The sequence below is a fragment of the Staurois parvus genome, unplaced genomic scaffold (genome assembly GCF_062004578.1).
Source record: "Staurois parvus isolate SC_StPar_1 unplaced genomic scaffold, SC_StPar_1.0 ptg000052l, whole genome shotgun sequence".
NCBI classification, from domain to species: Eukaryota; Metazoa; Chordata; class Amphibia; order Anura; family Ranidae; genus Staurois; species Staurois parvus.
This window is the reverse complement of record NW_028317848.1, coordinates 884,063-906,286: the sequence shown is the minus strand read 5'-3', so window position 1 is coordinate 906,286 and position 22,224 is coordinate 884,063. Positions and strand designations below refer to the sequence as shown.

The 22,224-nt window shown below is 40.1% G+C and overlaps 1 protein-coding gene across 1 annotated transcript in view; it reads left to right on the top strand.

Moving 5' to 3' along the window:
- VPS13B (vacuolar protein sorting 13 homolog B) overlaps positions 1-22,224 on the top strand; it is a 1,305,797-nt gene that overhangs the window by 712,601 nt on the left and 570,972 nt on the right. Inside the window, exon 25 of the mRNA XM_089666424.1 lies at positions 7,646-7,849. Within this exon, the coding sequence (XP_089522550.1) occupies positions 7,646-7,849 (204 nt within the window). The remainder of the gene's footprint in view (positions 1-7,645; positions 7,850-22,224) is intronic.

Below are 22,224 nucleotides of genomic sequence, written 5' to 3'. Positions count from 1 at the left end.
CATCGCACAAAGGTATTGAGTGTCTTACAATGTGTCTTGGTCCTCAGTCAACTCCACTGCAGCTGGGTGACCTGCACAGCACTCTGCAGGCTTAGTGTGTCTCATTTATAGAAAAGATGTTTCATAAAATATACCCCTGTGATTTGATGCAATTCAACATTCAAGGTAAAAGCATATTTGGAAATATAATATACAAGGAACACATTTTCCTGGAAAAAGCACGCAGCCTGCAGGAGTTAAAAAGAAAAAAAAAAACAGATCAAAACGGCTCTGTTCCTGCCTATCACTATGTGGCCTGACATCTACCCTTTTTGTATGTTTTTTCCCCTTATTCCTTGTGTTGGTAAAGGTTTTTTCTCATCAGGAATTTCATGTAGTCCACCTTAAAGAATACCTGTACGTCTCAATCAGAGGTACAATGCAACTTACCAAGCATAGCCTTCGCCTTCATTTTACTCCCCCCCCCCCCCCCCATTTAGCCCTGTCTCCTAGACATGTTAGTTTCATTTCATGACAAAATGATTTTTGGAGATTTGTACCCATACGAATCTCTGGATGGACATAGAGACGAATGTCAGCGAATCCGAAAAAAGTTATACTGAACTTAACAAATGCATTAATTTCATTTGTATGACATCAGATGATACGATAGTAGTTTAGGCCCGTGGGGAAAATCAATTTTCAAATTTGTTCGATAATTCGGATTTGAGTAAATTTGTGATTTCAATTGAATTTCTAATTGTCAAAGTCAGTTCAATTCCACTAATGCAATTCTTAGGTTTAAAAAATGTGAGGTTGCTGAATGTTGCAATATTTATTCCATTGCGTCCACAAATATAACATCCTACCGAATAGTTTTGATATTTGAATATTGAATCCACTTGAAATATGTAGAAATATTTAAAAAAAAATTGCTACATTTTTCAAATCCACTCGGATCAACAAATATACGAAACGGATGCCGAAGATAGGAAATGAATTCTGAAAACGAATCAGTTCAACAAAACAAATATGACAAACTAAATTCTTCATTGAGCGAATAAATCTGAAACTAAATAAAGATTTCTGGCGTGAACATGCCTTCTGTCTTCACAGGCCCAGGCCAGTTTAAACAGTACATTATTTACATTCATGCTGTCTGTATCTGCACTTTACCTGCTCAAGAAATGAGAAAAAGAAAATTATCTACACCAAATACATAATTGATAATGTGACTTCATTGCCAGTGCACTCATGTCAGTATTTGAATTTTACACAAGTTTATTTTACACTAATGTGAAAGTACTTGATATGCCAAATGGGCAATCTTGTTATACACAGTGTTCCTCGAAATAACGAGTGTATTGGGGCCAGAGTACTGGAAGACTTTTGCCGAAGGTGTGAAAGTGGTTCTCATTTGCATACAGATCTGCCCCTACTGGGATTCCCTACTAGTTAATACTCTACATTGATTACTGAACTGTGACCTGGTTACCTGTGGGAGAACTTGCACCTCCTCAACAGACTGTCAAAATGATCATCATCACCAGTTTTTTTTACATATGAATAGCTAGTAACAGAAAACCTGAAAGAAAATCATAAGGATTTTTATTATTTTTGTTCACACCAATCAGCCATAACTTTGTCCACCCACCTAATGTTGAGTAGGTCCCCCTTTTGCAGCCAAAACAATCCTGACCTGTCAGGGCATGGATTCCACTATTTTATTATTTATTTATTTCAGGTACTTATATAGCGCTGTCAATTTACTTAGCGCTTTACATATATACTGTACATTCACATCAGTCCCTAACCCTCAAGGGGCGTACAATCTAAAGTCCCTAACTCTCACATTCATACATACACATACTAGGGCCAATTTAGACAGGAGCCAATTAACCTACCAGCATGTCTTTGGAGTGTGGCAGGAAACCGGAGTCACAGGGAGAACATGCAAACTCCAGTCAGGTGGTGCTGGGGTTGGGATTCAAATCAGCAACCCTAGTACTGCCAGACGGAAGTGCTAACCATTTAGCCACTGTGCTGCCGCTAGACCTCTAAAGGTATGTTGTGGTATGAAGCACCAAGTTGTCAGTATCAGATCTTATTCTGTAAGTTGCAAGGTGGGGCCTTCATTAATCAGGCTTGATTTTCAAGCCCGTCTTCCCATGGTGCGTCCTGGTGCCATCCCCCCCCCCCTCCCACCAGATAAGTGAGGCACACACATGGCCATAGAAATGATGTAAAAGAAAATGTTATCCATTAGACCAGACCACCAGGTCTGATGCTCATGTGCCCATTGTATGTGCTCTGGCTGTGGACATGGGTCAGCATGGGCACCCTGACTGATCTGCAGCTACGCAGCTCCATACACAACAAACTGCATTGCCCATTTTTTTCTACTTCCAACATATAAACGTCAGGAACAACATTTTACTTGCTGCAACGTTTAGATTCCATTATAATGAGATAATTAATGTTATTCACTTAACCTGTCAGTGGTCCTAAAGGTGTGGCTGAACTGTTTGTGTGTGTGTATGTGTGTGTATATATATATATATATATATAATTATTATTATTATACAGTATATAGCGCCAAAAGGTTTGCTCAGCGCTGTACATTATAGTGGGGGACAGAACATGAGACAATACAGTAACTAAACAATACACGAGGGGTTTGAGCGCCCTGCTCTTTCGAGTTTACAATCTAGGATATATATATTCACAAATTCAAAAGCTAGCTAAAGCTAGATTTGTGCTTTTGTTTGTGTGTGATTAAGGAAGGAATCAAGGTGCAGTTCCTGACAAGGTTACTTTTCTGACACAGGAAGTTGTTTTTTTTCCACTTAAATATAGTAATGCAGAGATTATTATATTTTTATTTAGATCCTAATCTAACACAGATTTTTTTAATTGAATTATTTCAAGATCTGTTCCCATACACCCCATGAGCTGTGGATTCCGCTGGTTTAAATGTTTTTCTTTTATATACAATGCATGTTATTGAGCACTGCTGGGAATTCTTTTTCATCTAGAGATTAAGCACTTTTCTGTCCAGTTGATGTGCTTCTTCACACGTCGACATTAAATTTAAAGTGATGTAACTTTATAGTTATGCTGCCATGAAGAATATTTCCCTTTTTATTGTAAGCCACCACTTCCCTCTCCAGTACAACAAAAAAGCCACAATACATTCTGCAGGACTGGTCTGTCTTCCACGACTACCAGCCGCAAAGTGGGTTTACTTACAGCAACTAATAACAATTAAACCGGCACTAGCAAGTGTCAGAAGTACTGCCAAGCAGACAAAAAGGGAGACCTCACACTAATTTGGGAATTACTTTAATTGCTCTGTTGTTTGTGGGAATTTCATGTAGCAGCATTCAAACAGTATTTTTGAATGAGCTTCTGAGGTAAGATTATAATAATAGACAGTAACCAGTGTCAGGGGCAGCAAGAGTGAAGACCCTCTGTGTATCTGTATTAAAGGTGTCTTCACACCTGAATATGGTAATGTTCAGTTCTTGACATATTTTGGACATATTTTGGTACACGTTTTAAGGCTTTTTTTCAGTTGACTTGAATGGAAAAATGGGAATGTACTAGTATTTTATTCAATGACAGGACTCCCTTAAGTGGAAGTTCTGTTTTGTCTCCCTCATGATGGAATCCCAAAGCCATTGTTGCATTCTCTATAGTGTAAAATAAAGAAAACCTCTGAGGATGAGCGTGAGACCCTCTTATGATCACATGGGATAGGTGAGTGAAGCTGAGAACAAGGTGTACAGATCCCAGTGCAGGAGTTCCCTACAGAAGAGAGAGGCTGGTAGGTTATTTCAATTGTAGCATCTATTAAAAACAAAATATTAATTTGTTTGGACTAATCCCTTGAAGCTGACCTCTGATGACATATCTAACCTTGACTCCCTCTATCACACTAAATTATTATACAGGATTTATATAGCGCTAACAGTTTGTGCAGCACTTTATACAGTATATGTTTGTTAAAAGGCATAATAATACCTACCATAAGAAAATCATAGATCAGTTCTGTCTGCACACTGCTCCTTAGTGTTACTAAACCCACAACAGAAAAATCAGTCTGTATATGCAGTAAAGTATGCCTCTTATACTTCTGTGGAACCTAAGGGGTTAAACCTCCACATTATGTAAAAAGGATGTTTGATCCTGTCTTCTTTGATCCTCTTTTTCTTCCACAGTCCCCAATCCATCTGCTGATAGTACAGAGCCCTAGGAGACACTCTGCATATACTCAGTTTGGGGTCATGTAGCCTCATAGGACAGTTAGAGGAGAATGAAAACTCTTCCTACAATATTAACCAGTGCTCGACCAGACACTGATAGAAATCACAAGACTGTTATATACTGCTGATGAGAGAAGGTTTTAGCAGTTTATATTTACTAAAATAATTGCATTTCTATGTTCTGTGTACTGTGGGAGACCAGATATAGTGAATGCAGGGTCCAGGGTTTAGTAACACTTTATCTTTAGCTGAGGTTCCTTGACCAATTACAGGGAGATGAGTAAAAAAGTTTCTCCAGGATAGGTATGTATGTAAAAATGCTTTCACCTACATTTTTAAGGTTGTTAGGGTGGCACGAGGGGAGAGTTGTCACATAACACAATACAGATCCACTTTAGCAAGACCGCCTATTTTAGTTTTCTGAAAGAGTAGTTTTTCTTTTGCTGATGTTCTGATTTAGGTAATATTGGTGTAAAGACCGATACGTTGGTGACGAAGGCAGGCTTTTGGTAAACTTTCCTGTAGATTACTTGTTAGCATTGGATCTTTGTAAAATGTGCTGCCCACGTTCCCTTGCTTTGTTTCTCCTACTGTTGGTACTTGTCATTGTAACTGCCTCAAGAATAGAATAGGCAGCAATAATTGCCTTGCCTGTATTTAGGCTTATCAGCGCTGCCTTTTAATCACGCCTTGCCAAGTTTGTCTTTTGGCAAGGAAAAACTGCATTTCACACATTCTTACTGTATAGCTACACTGTAAATCAAACAAGCAAGGCCGCTGTTGATAGATGCATAGGATGCTAATTATATGGCTTAGAGCTATGCATAGAACATAAGAAGAAAATGCATAGAACATTCAAGCAGTGTTTTATTTAAATTGTTCCAGCTCTCGCTGTTGACAGCTCTCATTGCACAGGAAAATCAAGAAAAAATTAATTTAACATCTGCTGGACATTGTCCTTTTTTTCCCAGCATCTGTTCAGCTCACAAAGACCTCAGATGGCCACATACCACAGGTAGTATAGCTGGCATCTAGCTGTTTTCAAGTACTGGGCCTAGTCTTTAGAATTCTGTACATAGCCATATTGTGCAATGCAGCAAATAGAGTGCCATGTTCTGTATACAGTATATATTCTGTGATTGGTGCTTATTTAGAAAGCTGTGTGCAGATATCTTCCAATGCAGTTGCATTATGTGCAACCTATGTGTTGTGAATATTGAACAGAAAACTCTCAGTGTTGGTGTATGGAGCTTCTCTGCGGACAGGCCTTTTCCAGCAGTGTTATTGGCAAAACCCAGGCTTGGCATGACTTTTGTTTATATATTTACTTTCTAAATTTTCCCCATCTCCAGAAGCAAATGGCAATCATTCTCTATCACTACAGAATTAAAGTTCTTGCCAAAATCATTTCTTTGTAAAGATTATCAATGCGGTCTGGTTCCCAGCATTCTTCCACACCCTGTACGTGCTCTCTTGCGGTTTTTTTTTTTATTGTCTGAAAAAGTTTTTTTGCTTTAAAGGCTTTCCATTTCTCTTTATCTGCCTTTCACCCTGTCAGACTCTACGATCAATGTAGCGTAATAAATCTAACTAGAATTTTATTAACGTATGATTTAGATTTTTTTTATTTCAGTCTATCCCACTGCACACTCTGAGGACTAAAGTTTCCCTACTTTAGATTAATATATTTATAATGCACTATCGAAAGGTAAAAGCTGCAATATTAGATATTAACAGCAGGTGGTGGTGCAGACAACATTTGCAAATACAACTCCACCTCCACAAGTGATAGTACATTCTACTTTTTTTTTTTAAATAATGTGCTAGTATACACCGCCTGTTAGCACATCATGGCAGACATACCTTTGAAATTGACCCCTCCAGTGCTGAGCTGTCACCGCTCCTGGTGCTTTTTTCTTCTCCTGGTCTCCCTTCTGGGTTCACCCTCTCAGGTCATTTGAATGGTCAGGCGATGATGACATCACTCCAATGCATGCAGACAGGAGACACTATCACAGTGTGGCACTGTCTGCATTCGGGCATACTGTCCATGCTTTGTTGTGTGAATATCTTCAAAATGGCAAAGGTTTAGAAGATGTTTACAGTACCTACAGGTAAGGCTTAATTTAAGCTTACCTGTAGGAAAACGTTACAACTCAGAGTTTTCTACAACTTTAAAGTGGTATTAAACCCAAAGCAAACTTTATTATATTGCAGCTTACCAATTCTTAGATGTGGTAGCTACATTACTTTTCTAAGTAACTTTTTTAAGCTTTATTTCTTTTATTTCCACCTGATGATCCTGCCAGTATGTCTGTTGTTTTTCAACAGAACAAGCTGTCCTGCAGATGTAGCAGTTACAGGGATGAGACAAACCTTTTATTACTGACAGGGTGGCTTACTAAGATCAGTTTTTATTTATTTATTTATTTATGTATGCATGTAAAACCTTTATCCCAAAAGAATTGTTGCTGTAACTGTTTAAAAGGTGTTGGCTGGAGCTTGGCTTCAATTTGTCAGTGTATCTAAGTCTGCTAGTGCATCTAAAATGACCTCCCCCCAGATCAATAATGCTGCTATCCAAAGGAGTCTCTGTTGCTATTTAATCCAGAGTGGGGGCAATCTAATACCGAAGGTGTATTAATGGCCAGAAAACCAGGTGAAAACTCATTACCTTTAATTTGCTGCATACAGTATATCCAATTGGGAAAAATAGTTAATTATGCACAAATATAATGATTTTATATGAGAATAATTGTGCCTGGAATGTCAGATTTCAGTCTGCTAAGCTAGGTAAATGAAAGAATAAATTCACCTTAAGGAACGTTGTGTTTTAACACCTGAATTTAGGGTGCAATACTTTGCAGACTCCTGCATTAAATAATAAATACACCTTTTTTTTTCACCTGCAAAAATATTTTTTAGTAAACTGCCATTGAACTTAAAATATTTCTTTTGGATAGTTCTAGCAATCTTCATCCTGTGTGCTGAAGCTTTCTAGTTTATGTCTCTTCATTCCTCTATGGATCGACTTCAGTACAACCAGCCTGACCATAGATAAATCGGATCTTTGCCTGTCCCTGCTGAACCAGCCAAGATTCGATCCATCTACTGCCAACTTAACTCTTCCCCAAATTATCCAAAAACATTTTTGGCTTTTTAATGAATAAGGGTTCCAAGTCCTGCAAGAGGCAATGTTATTACTCATATATGAAGCCCTCCATTTATAAGTGTTCAGTTTCACCAGAGTCATTGAGCTGACATATAGGAGAGAAACATTTAGTGCATCACTGGATTACATATCTGTTTTTATTTTCGTTTCACAGTGGTTGATTATTGTATTTTCCAGTGGTTTCCTTTTTTTGCTTTGTAGTAACATGAAATGTGTGTCTTCTTTCCAGGTGGAGTTGTTGTACCAACTAACAGACACCATGAGCAAAGTATGGGAGAGGATTCAGAAGAGGGGAATGTTGTACCAGTCTTCCATGTATTTTGACTCCTCATCTGGAGCTGCTCCTAGCTCTCCAATCATAAGCAGCGTTGGCACTGCACCTCATGATACTAGCACATGCAGCCCATCTGCTGATATTGGGACCACTACTGAGGCAAGTGTTGGTGATAAATGAATGTGCTGTCAGCATGCAAAACATTTTCAAACATCCTAATTTAACAGTGTATAGAATTGATTCCTCACAACACATTTGTGTTCACTTTTTCATTCTGTTCCACTTTCTATGACTACAAGAAGGTCTCCAGCAAATTATCTGAAAAGAGCTGATAAAACAATAATAACCTGTATATTCAGATACAGCAGGTGATGCCAATGACAACAAATCTAATTCCACTACCAATGCAAAAACGGTTGCAAAAACAGACTGTTTGCCCGTTTACATTTTTTGTCCGTTTTGTTCTGTTAACAGAACAAAAACAGCGCTTTGGTGAATTACTAAGAAGGCTTTTTTGTTGTAGCCTAGCATATGAGATGAAAAGGGGCTACAGCATTATGAAAATCCTGGTGGAGATGTGTGACTGGAGAGCCTTAGCTGCAATTGGGGAGAGAGTGCACTGCATATGTGTGGGTGTAACCCTACATGGCCAAGTTCTTTTAAAATTGTGACAGCGGGTGTGGGAAGATCTCCAGCCCACTGTCACAGGGAAGGGGGATGGGGGGGGGGCATCTATGTGGGTTCTCTGCAAAATGTTTTGCTCACCAGTTAGCAGCTTATCTATTTTGAATCTGCCTTGGAAATCGAGAGTAGTAGAAGTAGTAAAAACCCTTGTCAGGTTTTTATTACTGCCTATGTCCCTGTTGGGGAGATTCACCCTGTCTGATTTTTCTGGTGACTTTCTCTCTGGCACAGAAAGTATTGGCAAATCCAAAATTTTACAGCTGTCACCTGAACAGTGTTCTATTGTGTGTAAGAGAAATCTGCCCGACATGACTCATATAGAAAAAAAGAGGTCTTAACCGTTCTGTACTTTATTCGCAACTACAATAAATCATATTTTGGCTTTATACATATACTATTCTTCTTTCACTTTGATAAAGAAGGCCCTGAGTTCCTATGGGCTAATCTGTCTCATTCCAGTGGCAATAAGTAAAACATTCTCTAAACATACACAGGCACATTAAGATAAGATACAGCAGATCAGGCATCAAAAATGGCGTACTGCAGACTGGACCTGTATTGAGCGACAATCCTGTCTGGTCTGAACCACTTAGCAGCATAAGTAGGTGGATGTCCTCTCCCGGGTGTCCCTGTCTGTCTGCCTGTCACAGTTGCCGCTGTCACCCTCACAGCAGGCCAGATTGAGCAGGTGTGGCAGGTCTGGAGGAAGGGCAGGAACTGCCCAACTTTTCAAATTATCAAGTGGAAGATGGGATGCTAGGACATGGGGCTGTTATAGCAACCAGTCTCTTGCTTTTTAACATAAGTTGGGCAGCTTCTGCCCTCCGTCCAGACCTGCTGCACCTCCTGCAGTCTGCCCTGCTATGCTAAGGTAGGACTGTGAATGGGGGTCTGTGATTGCAAGGGAGACTGTGATGTAAGAGAGAGGGGGGCTGTGATTTGCAAGGATGTCCTTGATATAAAGGATGGGGGGCTGTGACATAAAGGGTGTCTGTGATATAATGAGGAGGCTGATGACGTTTATGTAATGGAAGGAAGGATGTGATAGGAAAGGCGGGCTGAGGACACTGATGTACGGGTGGAACTGAGATATGATGGGGGAGCTGTGGTGGGAGCAGTCTGAGTCATAGCAGAAACACAAGATTTGGAAATTTGGACTTCTGCAGGAAGAACATTTTACTGTAGGGACTTCTGTGACTTTTTATTCAGCACCCCTGGAGTAGATGATAAAAGTTTATTCTCTTGCTCTCCTACTTTATAGTGTCCAGAATGTCAGAAAGGCAGGCAAGGCTTTTTAAGAATTTGCTTCTATTGACCATTGTCCTGGTAGCCATTTTTGTACAGCTGCATGACATAACTTTGTATCAATAATGATGTATGATGTTACAGTAAAGGAGAAAAGCACAGTCATCTGTTTTCCCCTGATACAGAAATCTTCCACATGTGTGATTCACCAGCCTGTGGTCTGGGATAGGGAAGGTTTTATGATTATGTGGACATGAATTCCCATATTAGCTGACTCTCCAGCACCTTTTTTCCGGAGTCACAGCCAGCAGCGTACAGCAGTGAATTGCTTTCCTCTCTGTCTTGCAGAATATCAGGTGCGAAGTTGTTTCCAGCTGTGCTCGGCGTACTTTACCACACCAGTCTTAGAATGTGTGATATCACATTAGCTGTAATAGAAGATGGCAGGCAGCTTTTAAAATTGGGGTGGGGGGGTAATGATTTCCTCAGGTTTGGTTTGGAAAAACGATTGGAGCTCATTTATAATTCTGCTGAGCCAGAGCAGTATGCTTTGGCCAATATCAATTCATATGTTTGCCTTCAATTTGCAATGTAGCTGGTTACCATTGGCAGTACCTTAAACTAACTTTACTACATGGATCACTTGGAATTTAAAGGGAGCCTATCATAGTAGAGTTACAGGATCTGCTATTGCTGATATGTATATGAAGGTGCAAGCTTCAAGGTTTTCATTTTTATTACCGTATTTTTCGCTCCATAAGATGCACTTTTTCCCCCCAAAAAAGGGGGGAAAATGTCAGTGCGTCTTATGGAGCGAATATAAAGCAGCCGGTCTGGTATTTCCGCCGCCACTATGTCAGAATACCGGGCCAGCTGCTCAGCTGTTCTCTGATGCAGGACCTTACCTGTTCCTCGGTCCAGCGCTGCGCAGTCTTCCCGCGCTGGCTTCTTCCCGTGCTGGCATCTGTGACAGCTGGGTGCCCACTGCGCATGCGCGAGAAGCGCTGCTCTTTGTGAATGGTCCGGCGTCTTCTGGTACACATGACAGGTTCCAGAAGACGCCGGGCCATTCACAAAGTGCACCGTTTCTCGCACATGCGCAGTGGGCACCCGGCTGTCACAACCGGGTGCCCACAGTAAAGGGACGACAACTCAGCGGAAGTAGGAGCGGGTACCTGTCAAATTCAGGTACCAGCTCCCCCTCCCTCCATAAATGTCCGCAGTCTCTGGTCATGCCCTGTACTGTCTGCAGTCTCTTGGTCATGCCCTGTACTGTCTGCAGTCTCTGGTCATCCCCTGTACTGTCTGCAGTCTCTGGTCATCCCCTGTACTGTCTGCAGTCTCTGGTCATCCCCTGTACTGTCTGCAGTCTCTGGTCATTCCCTGTACTATGTCCGCAGTCTCTGGTCATTCCCTGTACTATGTCTGCAGTCTGGTCATCCCCTGTACTGTGTCGGCAGTCTCTGGTCATCCCTTGTACTGTGTCCGCAGGCTCTGGTCATCCCCTGTACTGTGTCCACAGTCTCTGGTCATCCCCTGTACTGTGTCCGCAGTCTCTGGTCATCTCCTGTACTGTGTCCGCAGTCTCTGGTCATCTCCTGTACTGTGTCCGCAGTCTCTGGTCATCTCCTGTACTGTGTCCGCAGTCTCTGGTCATCTCCTGTACTGTGTCCGCAGTCTCTGGTCATCTCCTGTACTGTGTCCGCAGTCTCTGGTCATCTCCTGTACTGTGTCCGCAGTCTCTGGTCATCTCCTGTACTGTGTCCGCAGTCTCTGGTCATCTCCTGTACTGTGTCCGCAGTCTCTGGTCATCTCCTGTACTGTGTCCGCAGTCTCTGGTCATCTCCTGTACTGTGTCCGCAGTCTCTGGTCATCTCCTGTACTGTGTCCGCAGTCTCTGGTCATCTCCTGTACTGTGTCCGCAGTCTCTGGTCATCTCCTGTACTGTGTCCGCAGTCTCTGGTCATCTCCTGTACTGTCACCGCAGTCTCTGGTCATCTCCTGTACTGTCACCGCAGTCTCTGGTCATCTCCTGTACTACGCCCGCAGTCTCTGGTCATCTCCTGTACTGTGTCCGCAGTCTCTGGTCATCTCCTGTACTGTGTCCGCAGTCTCTGGTCATCTCCTGTACTGTGTCCGCAATCTCTGGTCATCTCCTGTACTGTCGCCGCAGTCTCTGGTCATCTCCTGTACTGTCGCCGCAGTCTCTGGTCATCTCCTGTACCATGTCTGCAGTCTCTGGTCATCTCCTGTACCATGTCCGCAGTCTCTGGTCATCTCCTGTACTGTCGCCGCAGTCTCTGGTCATCTCCTGTACTATGTCCGCAGTCTCTGGTCATCCCCTGTACTGTGTCCGCAGTCTCTGGTCATTTCCTGTACTAAGTCTGCAGTCCGTTGGTTCAGAATATTTTTTTTCTTGTTTTTCTCCTCTAAAACCTAGGTGCGTCTTATGGAGCGAAAAATACGGTACCTCCCCATCCCTCACCACTTGGTTGGTCATTGTCAAGAAATATACCTGATTGTAGTGGTTGAATCAACTCCTGATCGGCATATATAGTTTACATACTTAATATAGCTCAGTGACTATACAAATTCTGGTTGAAGGATAAGGACAACAACCCTAAAGGTTGAACCTTCAAATATAGCTGTCAGCTATGAAAGAAACCATCTTTCATCCTTGACTCTTTTCTTTAAATTATATTCTTGCCACCATATCTTAGATTTTATTGCATAGATTCAAATGAAGAAAAAAGACGATCACATACTGTGTCTGCTAAAAATATGTTTTCTTTATTCCATATCAGCACATGATAACAGATAAAGCTCTTAGGTTTGTAGTTTTGTTTGTTTGGATGTTCTTGAGGCTGTATCAAGCTTAAATACTCACCTCTTTCTGGGCTGGATTTGTATAGACTAACCTAGGGAAGGTGTCATCTGATATGCTGTACTTACTAGTTGGGATGGGTTGTGTAGTTACTTTGCCCATGCTAAGTATACAAAATCCTAAACCAAGAATTGAATGTGTTACAGATTACCAATCATTAGGTGTGGTGGCTGCATCAGTTTTTTTTTTGTTTGTTTTTTTTTGTATTTTTTCTTTTTTCTTCTTTCCCCTGTTGATCTGGCCAATAACACACCACCTGTACTAATGAGACACTATCAGGATGAATGAGCACAGGAGGTATGGCAGACTGCAGCATTATGGGGGGGCTAGGGTACTGTTAAATGTATTAGCAAGTTTAAAAACACTGACAAATTGAAGCCAAACTCTAGCTCACACGTTATTATTAGTTACAGCAAACAGTTTTTTTCTCCTTTAGAGATAACGGTTTTACAAAAATAAATAAAAGCTGATCACTTTAAGCACCCCTATCAGTGTTAAATGGTCTCAACCTTGAAAACTGATACATTCTCTGGAGAACTTGTGCTTGTGGAAAACAACAGACTTGCTGGCTAGATCACCATATGAAACTAGCTGAAAGATAGCCTAAAAAAGAAAACGAATGCAACCATCACATCTACAAATTGGTAAGCTACAATATAATAAATGTTTGCTTTTGGTTTAATACTGCTTTAAAGGCCTAATTCTCTGACTATAGCAGCAAAGCACAGTCTAAAACATAATGTGAGAATAGAACATAACATACTGTATATGTTCTATTCTCACGTTATGTTTAGTCCTGTGTGGTCCCTGAAACACGTGGGCTGTAGCCTCTGCCATATGTTTGGAATAAAACCTCATTTTGGACTCTAAACGTTGGTGTGGCACTTCTGTTTTCACACTGAGACATCATTTCATCAGTGGTATACTGTAACTCAGCAAGGCAGATTTGAAGTGTGTTTCTTTTAGCAGATAGAGCTCTTTTAAGCTGCCGTTCAATGAACTTACCCTTCAGTTCATCACTGTCATTTCAGTATTTTAGGGTGGCCATACACTGTAAAATATTATTGTAAAATCTTCCTTAGATACAGTACTGTGCAAAAGTTTTAGGTAGATGTGAAAAAAATGTAAATTAAATACTTGCTGCCCCGCTACAGTACATTTACTGCAGCAGGCTGGCACGCGGAAGCTCAGTCAGGTATATATACACGAATGTGCAGCACACCCCTCCATTGGACGCAGCAGATCACTGTAACTGGCAACTAGGAATTTCTACTGATATGATTGGTCATAACGATCACATGATAACAATGTAAACAACCTGTCATGAATGACTTTCCATTCATGAACAGCTTGCTTACTGCTGTGGTCTGTGATTGGCCCTCAGCGATCACATGGTACCTGGCTATCTGTGTCATTTGATTAGCTTAGCCAATCACAGATCACACTGAAAAGCAAGCTGTTCATCACTAAGAAACCCATTCATGACAGTTAAAGCTATTGTTTATACAGTGATCTTCATTGTATAAGGAATAACCATGTTAAAAATTAAAAGAAAAAAAAACCCTGATCACCCCCCCCCCCCCCCAGAGTAGTACAGTGTCACTATGATGACACTGAACTATTCTCATTACTGGATGTAAAACAAATGTTAAAAAATTATTTAAACTTTTTTCTTACATACTGTCATCAGTCAATGTCCCTGATCACAGCCACACCAGTCATATGATTACACTGTTCTGGGGTTTTCGTAAAGAAAAAATTTTTATTTCATTTCTTCATTTTCCAAAAAATTGTGACAAAAAAAATTACAAATTCAAAAAACTCTCCATGCCTCAGACTGTCTACTTTCCAAAAAGGGATCATTTGGGGTATATCTGTACTGTCTGTACTGTCGTGGTGTTTTAGGGCCACAAGAAATGAGAGGCAGTCAGTACATCAGGATTTATCAATTTTCAAATATACAGTGGAGAAAATAATTGATCCCCTGCAGATTTTGTAAGTTTGCCCAGCTTTTGCCCAACATTTTGTAAGTTGCCAAGCTTTGAGTTGCCAAGCGACAGCCAAGTAGCCTTAAGGATTTAGAGAAGATCTGTAAAGAAGAGTGGACCAAAATCCCTCCTGAGATGTGTGCAAACCTGGTAACCAACTACAAGAAATGTCTTACCTCTGTGCTTGCCAACAAGGGTTTCTCCACCAGGTACAAGTCATGTTTTGCTTGGAGAGCAAATACTTATTTTACTCACTGAACTGCAACTCAATTTATAACATTTATATCATGCCTCTTTTTCAGAATTTTTGGTTGATATTCTGTCTCTATCATTTAAAGTACACCTATGATAAAAATTATAGACCCCTCATTTCTTTGTAAGTGGAAAAACATACAATATCTGCAGGGGATCAAATAATTATTTTCCCCACTGAACATACCATAGTTTGTAGATGCTATAACTATTAAACCAAATAATATATACTTGCACTTTTTACCAAAAAAAATTAGCAGAATACATTTTGGCCTAAATTTATGAGAAATTTTACTTTTTTGGATATATTTTAGAACAGAAAGTAGAAAATATTGTTTTTTTTTTTCCAAATTTTAGGTCTTTTTTCATTTAAATAATAAAAAATAGAAAACCCAGTGGTGATTAAATACCACCAAAAGAAAGCTATTTGTGTGAAAAAAATGATATAAATTTAATTGGGTACAGTGTTGCATGACCATGCAATTGCCAGTTAAAGTTGTGCAGTGCCAAATAGAAACAAATGGCCTGGTCATGAACGGAGTAAAACCAGGGCTCAGGTGGTTAAGAATGCTTTCAGAAATAAAAGCGTTAGTTTTTTTTTATCAATTAACAAAATGGAAAGTAAGTGAACAGAAAAGAAATCCAAATCAAATCAATATTTGGTGTGACCACCCTTTTGCCTTCAAAACAGCATCAATTCTTCTAGGTACACGTGCACACAGTTTTTGAAGGAACTCAGCAGGTAGGTTGTTCCAGACATCTTGGAGAACTAACCACCGATCTTCTGTGGATGTAGTCTGCCTCAAATCCCTTTGTCTCTTCATGTAATCCCAGGCAGATTCAACGTTGAGATCAGGGCTCTGTGGGGGCCAAACCATCACTTCCAGGACTCCCTGTTGTTCTTTACAGTGAAGACAATTCTTAATGACATTGGCTGTATGTTTTGGGTCCTTGTCCTGCTGCAGAATAAATTTGGGGCTAATCACATGCCTCCCTCATTGTATCACATCACCAAATTTCGATTTGATATGAATTTCTCTTCTGTTAATTTACTTTCCATGTTGTTAATCGATAAAAATAAACTATTAACACTTCTATTTCTGGAAACATTCCTTATTTACATCATTTTTCACGCCTACCTAAAACTTTTGCACAGTACTGTATATCTTCATCTATGTAGTATAGTTATGAAGTCAGAAAGTCTACTGGTAGCTTAACTGCTGTTAAATTCTTTGTAATCCCGTGCAGCAAAATTTCACAGAGCTCCTCACATGTGTTCTGGGAGTGTCTGCTTCCTGAAATTTGTGCTATGTAATTTTCCCTCTCCCTCTGTGATGTATCATAAAGGCAAGGTTATTTAGTAGCTGTGAAATGCTTCCTAGTTGTCAAGCATCCATATGATAAAATGATTACATTGAGATTGGTAATATCTCTTCTCTGTTACTCGGTAAAGAAGGACGAGTTTTCATATAAACGCATTACCCAGGCTGGTGCATTACAACAAAAATAGAAGCCCTTAGCTGTGTTCCCTGTTTGTATCTCAAAATTCCATGTCCAGCTTTGACTGGAGGGACTGCTTTGGTAGAAAGATTCTTCAGCATATTTGAGAGATATTCTTTAGAACGAAAATAAATCAAGACAGTCGAATTTGTTAATGGAGCACATCCAGTCAGGTTCAGTGTATTAGCACAGGTATGGAAGTCCTGGCTTTCCTGTATGGAGGATGCTTTCACATGCCTTTCCTTTGCTGCTGGAGAGCACAGTGCAGCACTAACATTTCCTGCCCAGGGCTGCTTAATTTGGCTACGGCCTCGCTGTAAGCTGGCAGAAGACCGAGTAAAGGGTGGGGCAAAGTGTTTGGGAAATTGCTTTTGGCAATTGAAAAATGAGCTGGTGCAATTTAATACAACACCATGAGACTAGAAAGCAAATGTAAAAACAATCGTTTTTCTAAGCACAGCGAACACATTTCTACCAGATTGTCAATAAGAAACCCACATGTTTGTTTCCAGGCAGTGGAAAATTGATGTTACATACTAGATTAGGAACATTTTTCTTTCAATATATCTGTATAAATATATTTCGGTGTTCTTTGTTTGGTTGTAATAAACGTGAGGACTATTTTTGTACCAAGTGGAATGTTCCAATCTGTCAGTCCTTGCAAATTAGAAACCTGAATAAACACATGTTAAAGCACATACTAATATAGAACTTTATGTATGAAAACTGGAGGAAAGGGTAATTGGTGCCCACAGCAACCAATCCTTTGTTGGCCTGTTTTGAAACTGTATAGACAACTGGCAAGTATTCTTTGCTTGTTAGCAAGGACACTTCTAGTTTATCTTCCCCACTTCTATACAGAATTTGTTTGAAGCTGCGTACCTTTCTGTTTAATCAAGTTGGGTTCAATTTTCGATTTACATGGTTATACTGATAGCTGAACAAGATTACCAGTGCATTGATTGTCAACTTGAGGTGGTATTAAAGCCAAAAAGAAAAATGTAATATGTTGCAGCTTACCAATTCTTAGATGTGGTGGCTGTGATAGGTTTCTTTTTTTAGGCTTGGTGATCTGGCCAGGAGGTCTGTTATTTTTTCAACCTCCTTTAATGGACCAAGCGGTCAAGCAAAAGTGGCAGCTATAGAGTTGAGACAAGCCATTTAACACTGACAGGGGTGCTTTCAACTAACAGCTTTTATTCATTTACAGTATGAAAAACCTTTATCCCAAAAGGAGATTGGAAATGGGAAAATTGTTAGCTGGAGTTTGGCTTTAATTTGTTGGCTGAATACAAAATTTGCTAGTACATCTTTTATTACCCTCTCCCCAGATTGACAATGCTACTGTCCAAAGGTGTTTCAGTTGCTTCTGCATACAGGGTAAAGACATCCTAAGACAAGAAATGTGCTACTGGCAGGATCACAGAAAACTAATGCAGCCACCACATTTACAGTGCACGCATAAAGTATTCTGACCCCCTTCAGTTTTTCAAGTTTGTTATGTTGCAGCCTGATACTACAGTTGTTTCAATTAAAATTTTTCTCATTAATCTCTACTCCGTACCCCATAATGACAATATGAAAACAGGATTTTAGATATGTTTGCAAATGTATAAAAAAGGAAAAATTAAAATATCACATTGGCATAAGTATTCAGGCCCTTTGCAACAAATACTACATCCATAATTATCAAATGGAAGAGATTTGGCACAACCAGCACTCTTCCAAGAGCTGGTTGGCCAGCCAAACTGAGAAATCGGAGGAGAAGGGTCCTAGAAAGAGGGGTGACCAAGAATCTGATGGTCACTCTGACTGAGCTTCAGAGATCTTGGGTGGAGATGGGACAACCATCACCGCAGCCCTCCACTGATGTGGACTTTATTGCAGAGTGGCTAGAAGGAAGCAAAAAAGTACATGAAGGACTCAGACTGTGAGGAAGAAGATTCTGTGGTCTGATGAAACCAATTTGAACTGTTTGGCCTCAATTCTAAACGTTATGTCTAGAGGAAACAAGGCACCACTCATCATCTGCCCAATACCATCCCAACAGTGAAGCATGGTGGTGGCAGCATTATGCTGTGGGGGTGCTTTTCAGCAACAGGAACTGGGAGACTGGTCAGTTGAATGGAGCAAAGTACAAAGATATCCTCAACGGAAAGCTGTTCCACAGGTCTCAGGACCTTAGACTGGACCGAAGGTTCACCTTCCAGCATGACAACAATTGTAAGCACACAGCTAAGACAACACAAGAGTGCCTTAAGGACAACTCTGTGAATGTCCTAGAGTGGCCCAGTCAGAACCCTGACTTGAACCCTATTGAACATTTCTGGAAAGACCAGAAAATGTCTGTCCACCGACAGTCCCCGCCCCGCCCGACTGAGCTTGAGAGGATTTGCAAAGAAGAATAGCAAAAAATCCACCAATCCATGTGTGCAAAGCTTGTCGTGTCATACCCAAAAAGACACAAGGCTGTAATTGCTGCCAAAAGTGCTTCAACAAAGTACTGAGTAAAGGGTCTGAATACTTAAGTACCGTGTGTGATATTTCAATTTTTTCTTTTTATTAAATTCACAGACATTTCTAAAATTCTGTTTTGCTTTCTCATTATGGGGTACTGAGTACAGAATGAGAAAAAAAATGAACTTAAAAACTGTAGTATCAGGCTGCAATAGAACAACAAAATTATAAAAAAAAAAGTGCTAGGGGGCTCTGAATACTTTATGAATCCACTGTAAAGACTGGCATGCTGCAATACATTATTTTTTTGTTTTTGGGGTTAATCTCGCTTTAGTATTCCTCTAAAACCATTAACCCAAGTCTGCTGATAGCAGATCATTTTTTGGGCATGGAGTGTTTTTTGACCTCTTCAGATAACAAACATTTGATGGACCTCAAGTTTTTGAGTAATATAAATTTTGTAACTTTTTTTTTTTCTTACTCAAGATGAGGCTGTTTGACCATAACATGCAGACTTGTACAATACGAGGAAACAAATCGGGATGGATGTTAACCCCTTCACGCCGAATCGTCCCGGCGTGAAAAGGAGTTCCTGCGCCGGGAGGTGGACGGGGCGTGGCTTAGTGTCATGTGGCCGCCGTGACATCACAGCCGTTCACATGATCGGGAAAGGTCCCGATCGAAAGAGCGGACCGGGACCCTTCCGTGAGTACCTCACATGTGTGCTGGGAGCGTGCAGGGCGCGCGCTCTCAGCACATATGTTTTTTGCTACATGAACGCAAATGTGCGGTCACTCGGCGTCTAGGCCCAGACGCCGGGAGGGCACACATTTGCGTGCGGCCGGCGTGAAGGGGTTAAGCATCTGAAAATGTATCTGCTGTCAGAATATTTTCTATTGTCTGACCACCATTTGATATCTCCAAACTGTTGTCTACTGGCCCAATGCGTCAGTTTGCTTGCCTTTATGCCCTTGGGGCATTATTTCTCCCACAGACACTAATAATAAGGCACCATTTTTTTCACTGACACCAACAATGGGTCATAATTCCTCCCACTGACTCAAATGATGGGGCACTATTCTATCTACTGACACTAATAGTGAGGCATAATTCCTCTCACTGATATAAATGATGGAACACTATTCCTCCCACTGACACCAGTGATGGGGCATTATTCCTCCCACTAACACCAACGATGGGGCATTTACTCCTCCTGCTGACACCAACGATGGAGCACTATTCCTCCGGCTGACACCAACGATGGAGCACTATTCCTCCGGCTGACACCAACGATGGGGCAGTATCCCTCCTGCTGACACCAACAATGGGGCACTATTCCTCCAACTGACACCAATGATGGGGCACCCTTTCTCCCAATGAAACCAACAATGGGGCACCATTTCACCCACAGACACCAACAGTGCATTATTTATTCCACTGACACTAACAATGGGACACCATTCCTCCCTCTATGATCAATGATAGGGCGCTATTCCCCCCACTGACCACAGGTGCTATGTCATTTTTTTTCTCCCAAAGACCACCAAGCCTGAGTTGTGGTTTATGACCACTGATGCTTGGGACATTTCCTGCTTCCACTGCTCTATACTAAGGAGCCCAAATGCCCTACCCTCATGCATTTTGTTAAAGTTACACACAATATTACAGATCTCAGAGTATTGGTTGGGGGAAGGAGGGTATCTCTCCATGATGTCCATAGCTTTGATGCATTTTTAATGTCTTAGAGGAGCCAGTTGCTTTCTCAATACATGTGCTCTGTCTTCAGTTGTAGAGTTTAGTAGCCTGCCCATAGCATGCTGTTATACTCTGAAGAGTCGGTGCCTGTGCAAAACTGCACAACCCAGCAGCTACTAGAACACCCCAGAGAGGAAAACCCCCACTGTGCTGATCTGAAGTCTATATTAATTTACATTACTGTGATGAGAAGGAAAAAAGGGCATTTAAGGTTGCTTAGTTTATCAGTTCCATGACATTTTAATGTAGACATGGATGTTCACTTAACATATTCATAATGGCATTTGCATGGTCTCTTAAAACATGATAGCAGGAATATTGTGAGCTGCTTCAAAAAGCCCTAAATGTTCTGTACGTTTTTTTTTTGTAAATGAAATACCCACTGTGGCTAACATTTATAGCTGAACGATTCAGCGTATCATTTACTTCTGACTACCTGGATTTGTTATGATACATTGCTTTTATTGCTATTAATGTTTAATGAGTAGACCAGCAGTGTTTATATTAGATTGTAATTGCACATAAGCAAACTAATTCCACATAAATTGTATTTTATTTCATCGCACTAAAGTAGGTTTTATAGCTGCAGAGAGCATAATATGAGAACATTGATCTGGTGTATTGTTGTAGCTGCTGCCATTAACAGGAGGGCAAGCTGTAGATCTTTCAGTGTTGTATACCACATGATTTATCTCTATTGCCTGCTCAAAGGTTTTCTGCAGCAACTGAAATTAACATCATTCTAAAGGGCTTAGACCTTTAAAAGACTGTAAATACAATGCCATTCCATTTACATTATACCTTAGCAGAGGATTGTCTATGATAGGGATTGCAAGATGTAATTATTTATTGATTTACAGTATGTAGCACCAGCATGCATGCTTATTTAAAGTGAACCTATAACTAAAATTCAAACCTCACATAAATCAATAGATCAACATTGACAAATCACATGATACATGTCTTCTTTTTTTTGTCAGAAACATTTTGAGATCGTCTTCAGATATTATATATTTTTATATATATATATATATATATATATATATATATATATATGTAAAGTATAATCAATATGAGATGCTAATAAAAGATACAAATCTATCAACTACTTCTTTACTAAACCTTGAACGTTTGGCCATCTCTTTTTTCAGATTTTATTTTAAAGGTTTCATAACAAGTATATAGAAAGAAAAAAGAGAAAGCGAACAAAACATTAATTTAAACATCAAAGCAGAAAGAAAAAAAAATATCAGTTTAACAAATAATACAATAACATTGACAGTAAATTTGATTCATTATCATGTAACTTTCTAAAAATGTTCAAAGAGTTTTCACAGAAATTCAAGAAGTCAAATATATTCCAGAGCAACCAGTATAATATACTATTTTACTATATTATTATTTAAATAAAAAGTGAACATAAACAAATAGAAACTGCATAACAGAAAAAAAGAAAAGGAAGGATGCAGGCATTCCCACTTCTTGTTATAAGTTTAAGTTGGAACGTGATGTATCTATCCATTTTTTCCAGATTTTTTTCAAACTTCCGAGAGGCATCACGTTGAGCTTAGATGTATTTTTCAAACATTACATATTTATCCATTTCCAGCATCCAGTCCCCAAGGGTAGGAGGATTGGTTGAGAAACTATTAGCTTATGAGACATAAAGAGCAATCTTGCAATGGCCATTGCCTGATCATATTCCAAATTTTTAGAATTTATATACCCAAGGAGACATAAGACGGGGTCTGGAATCAACGTATCATATA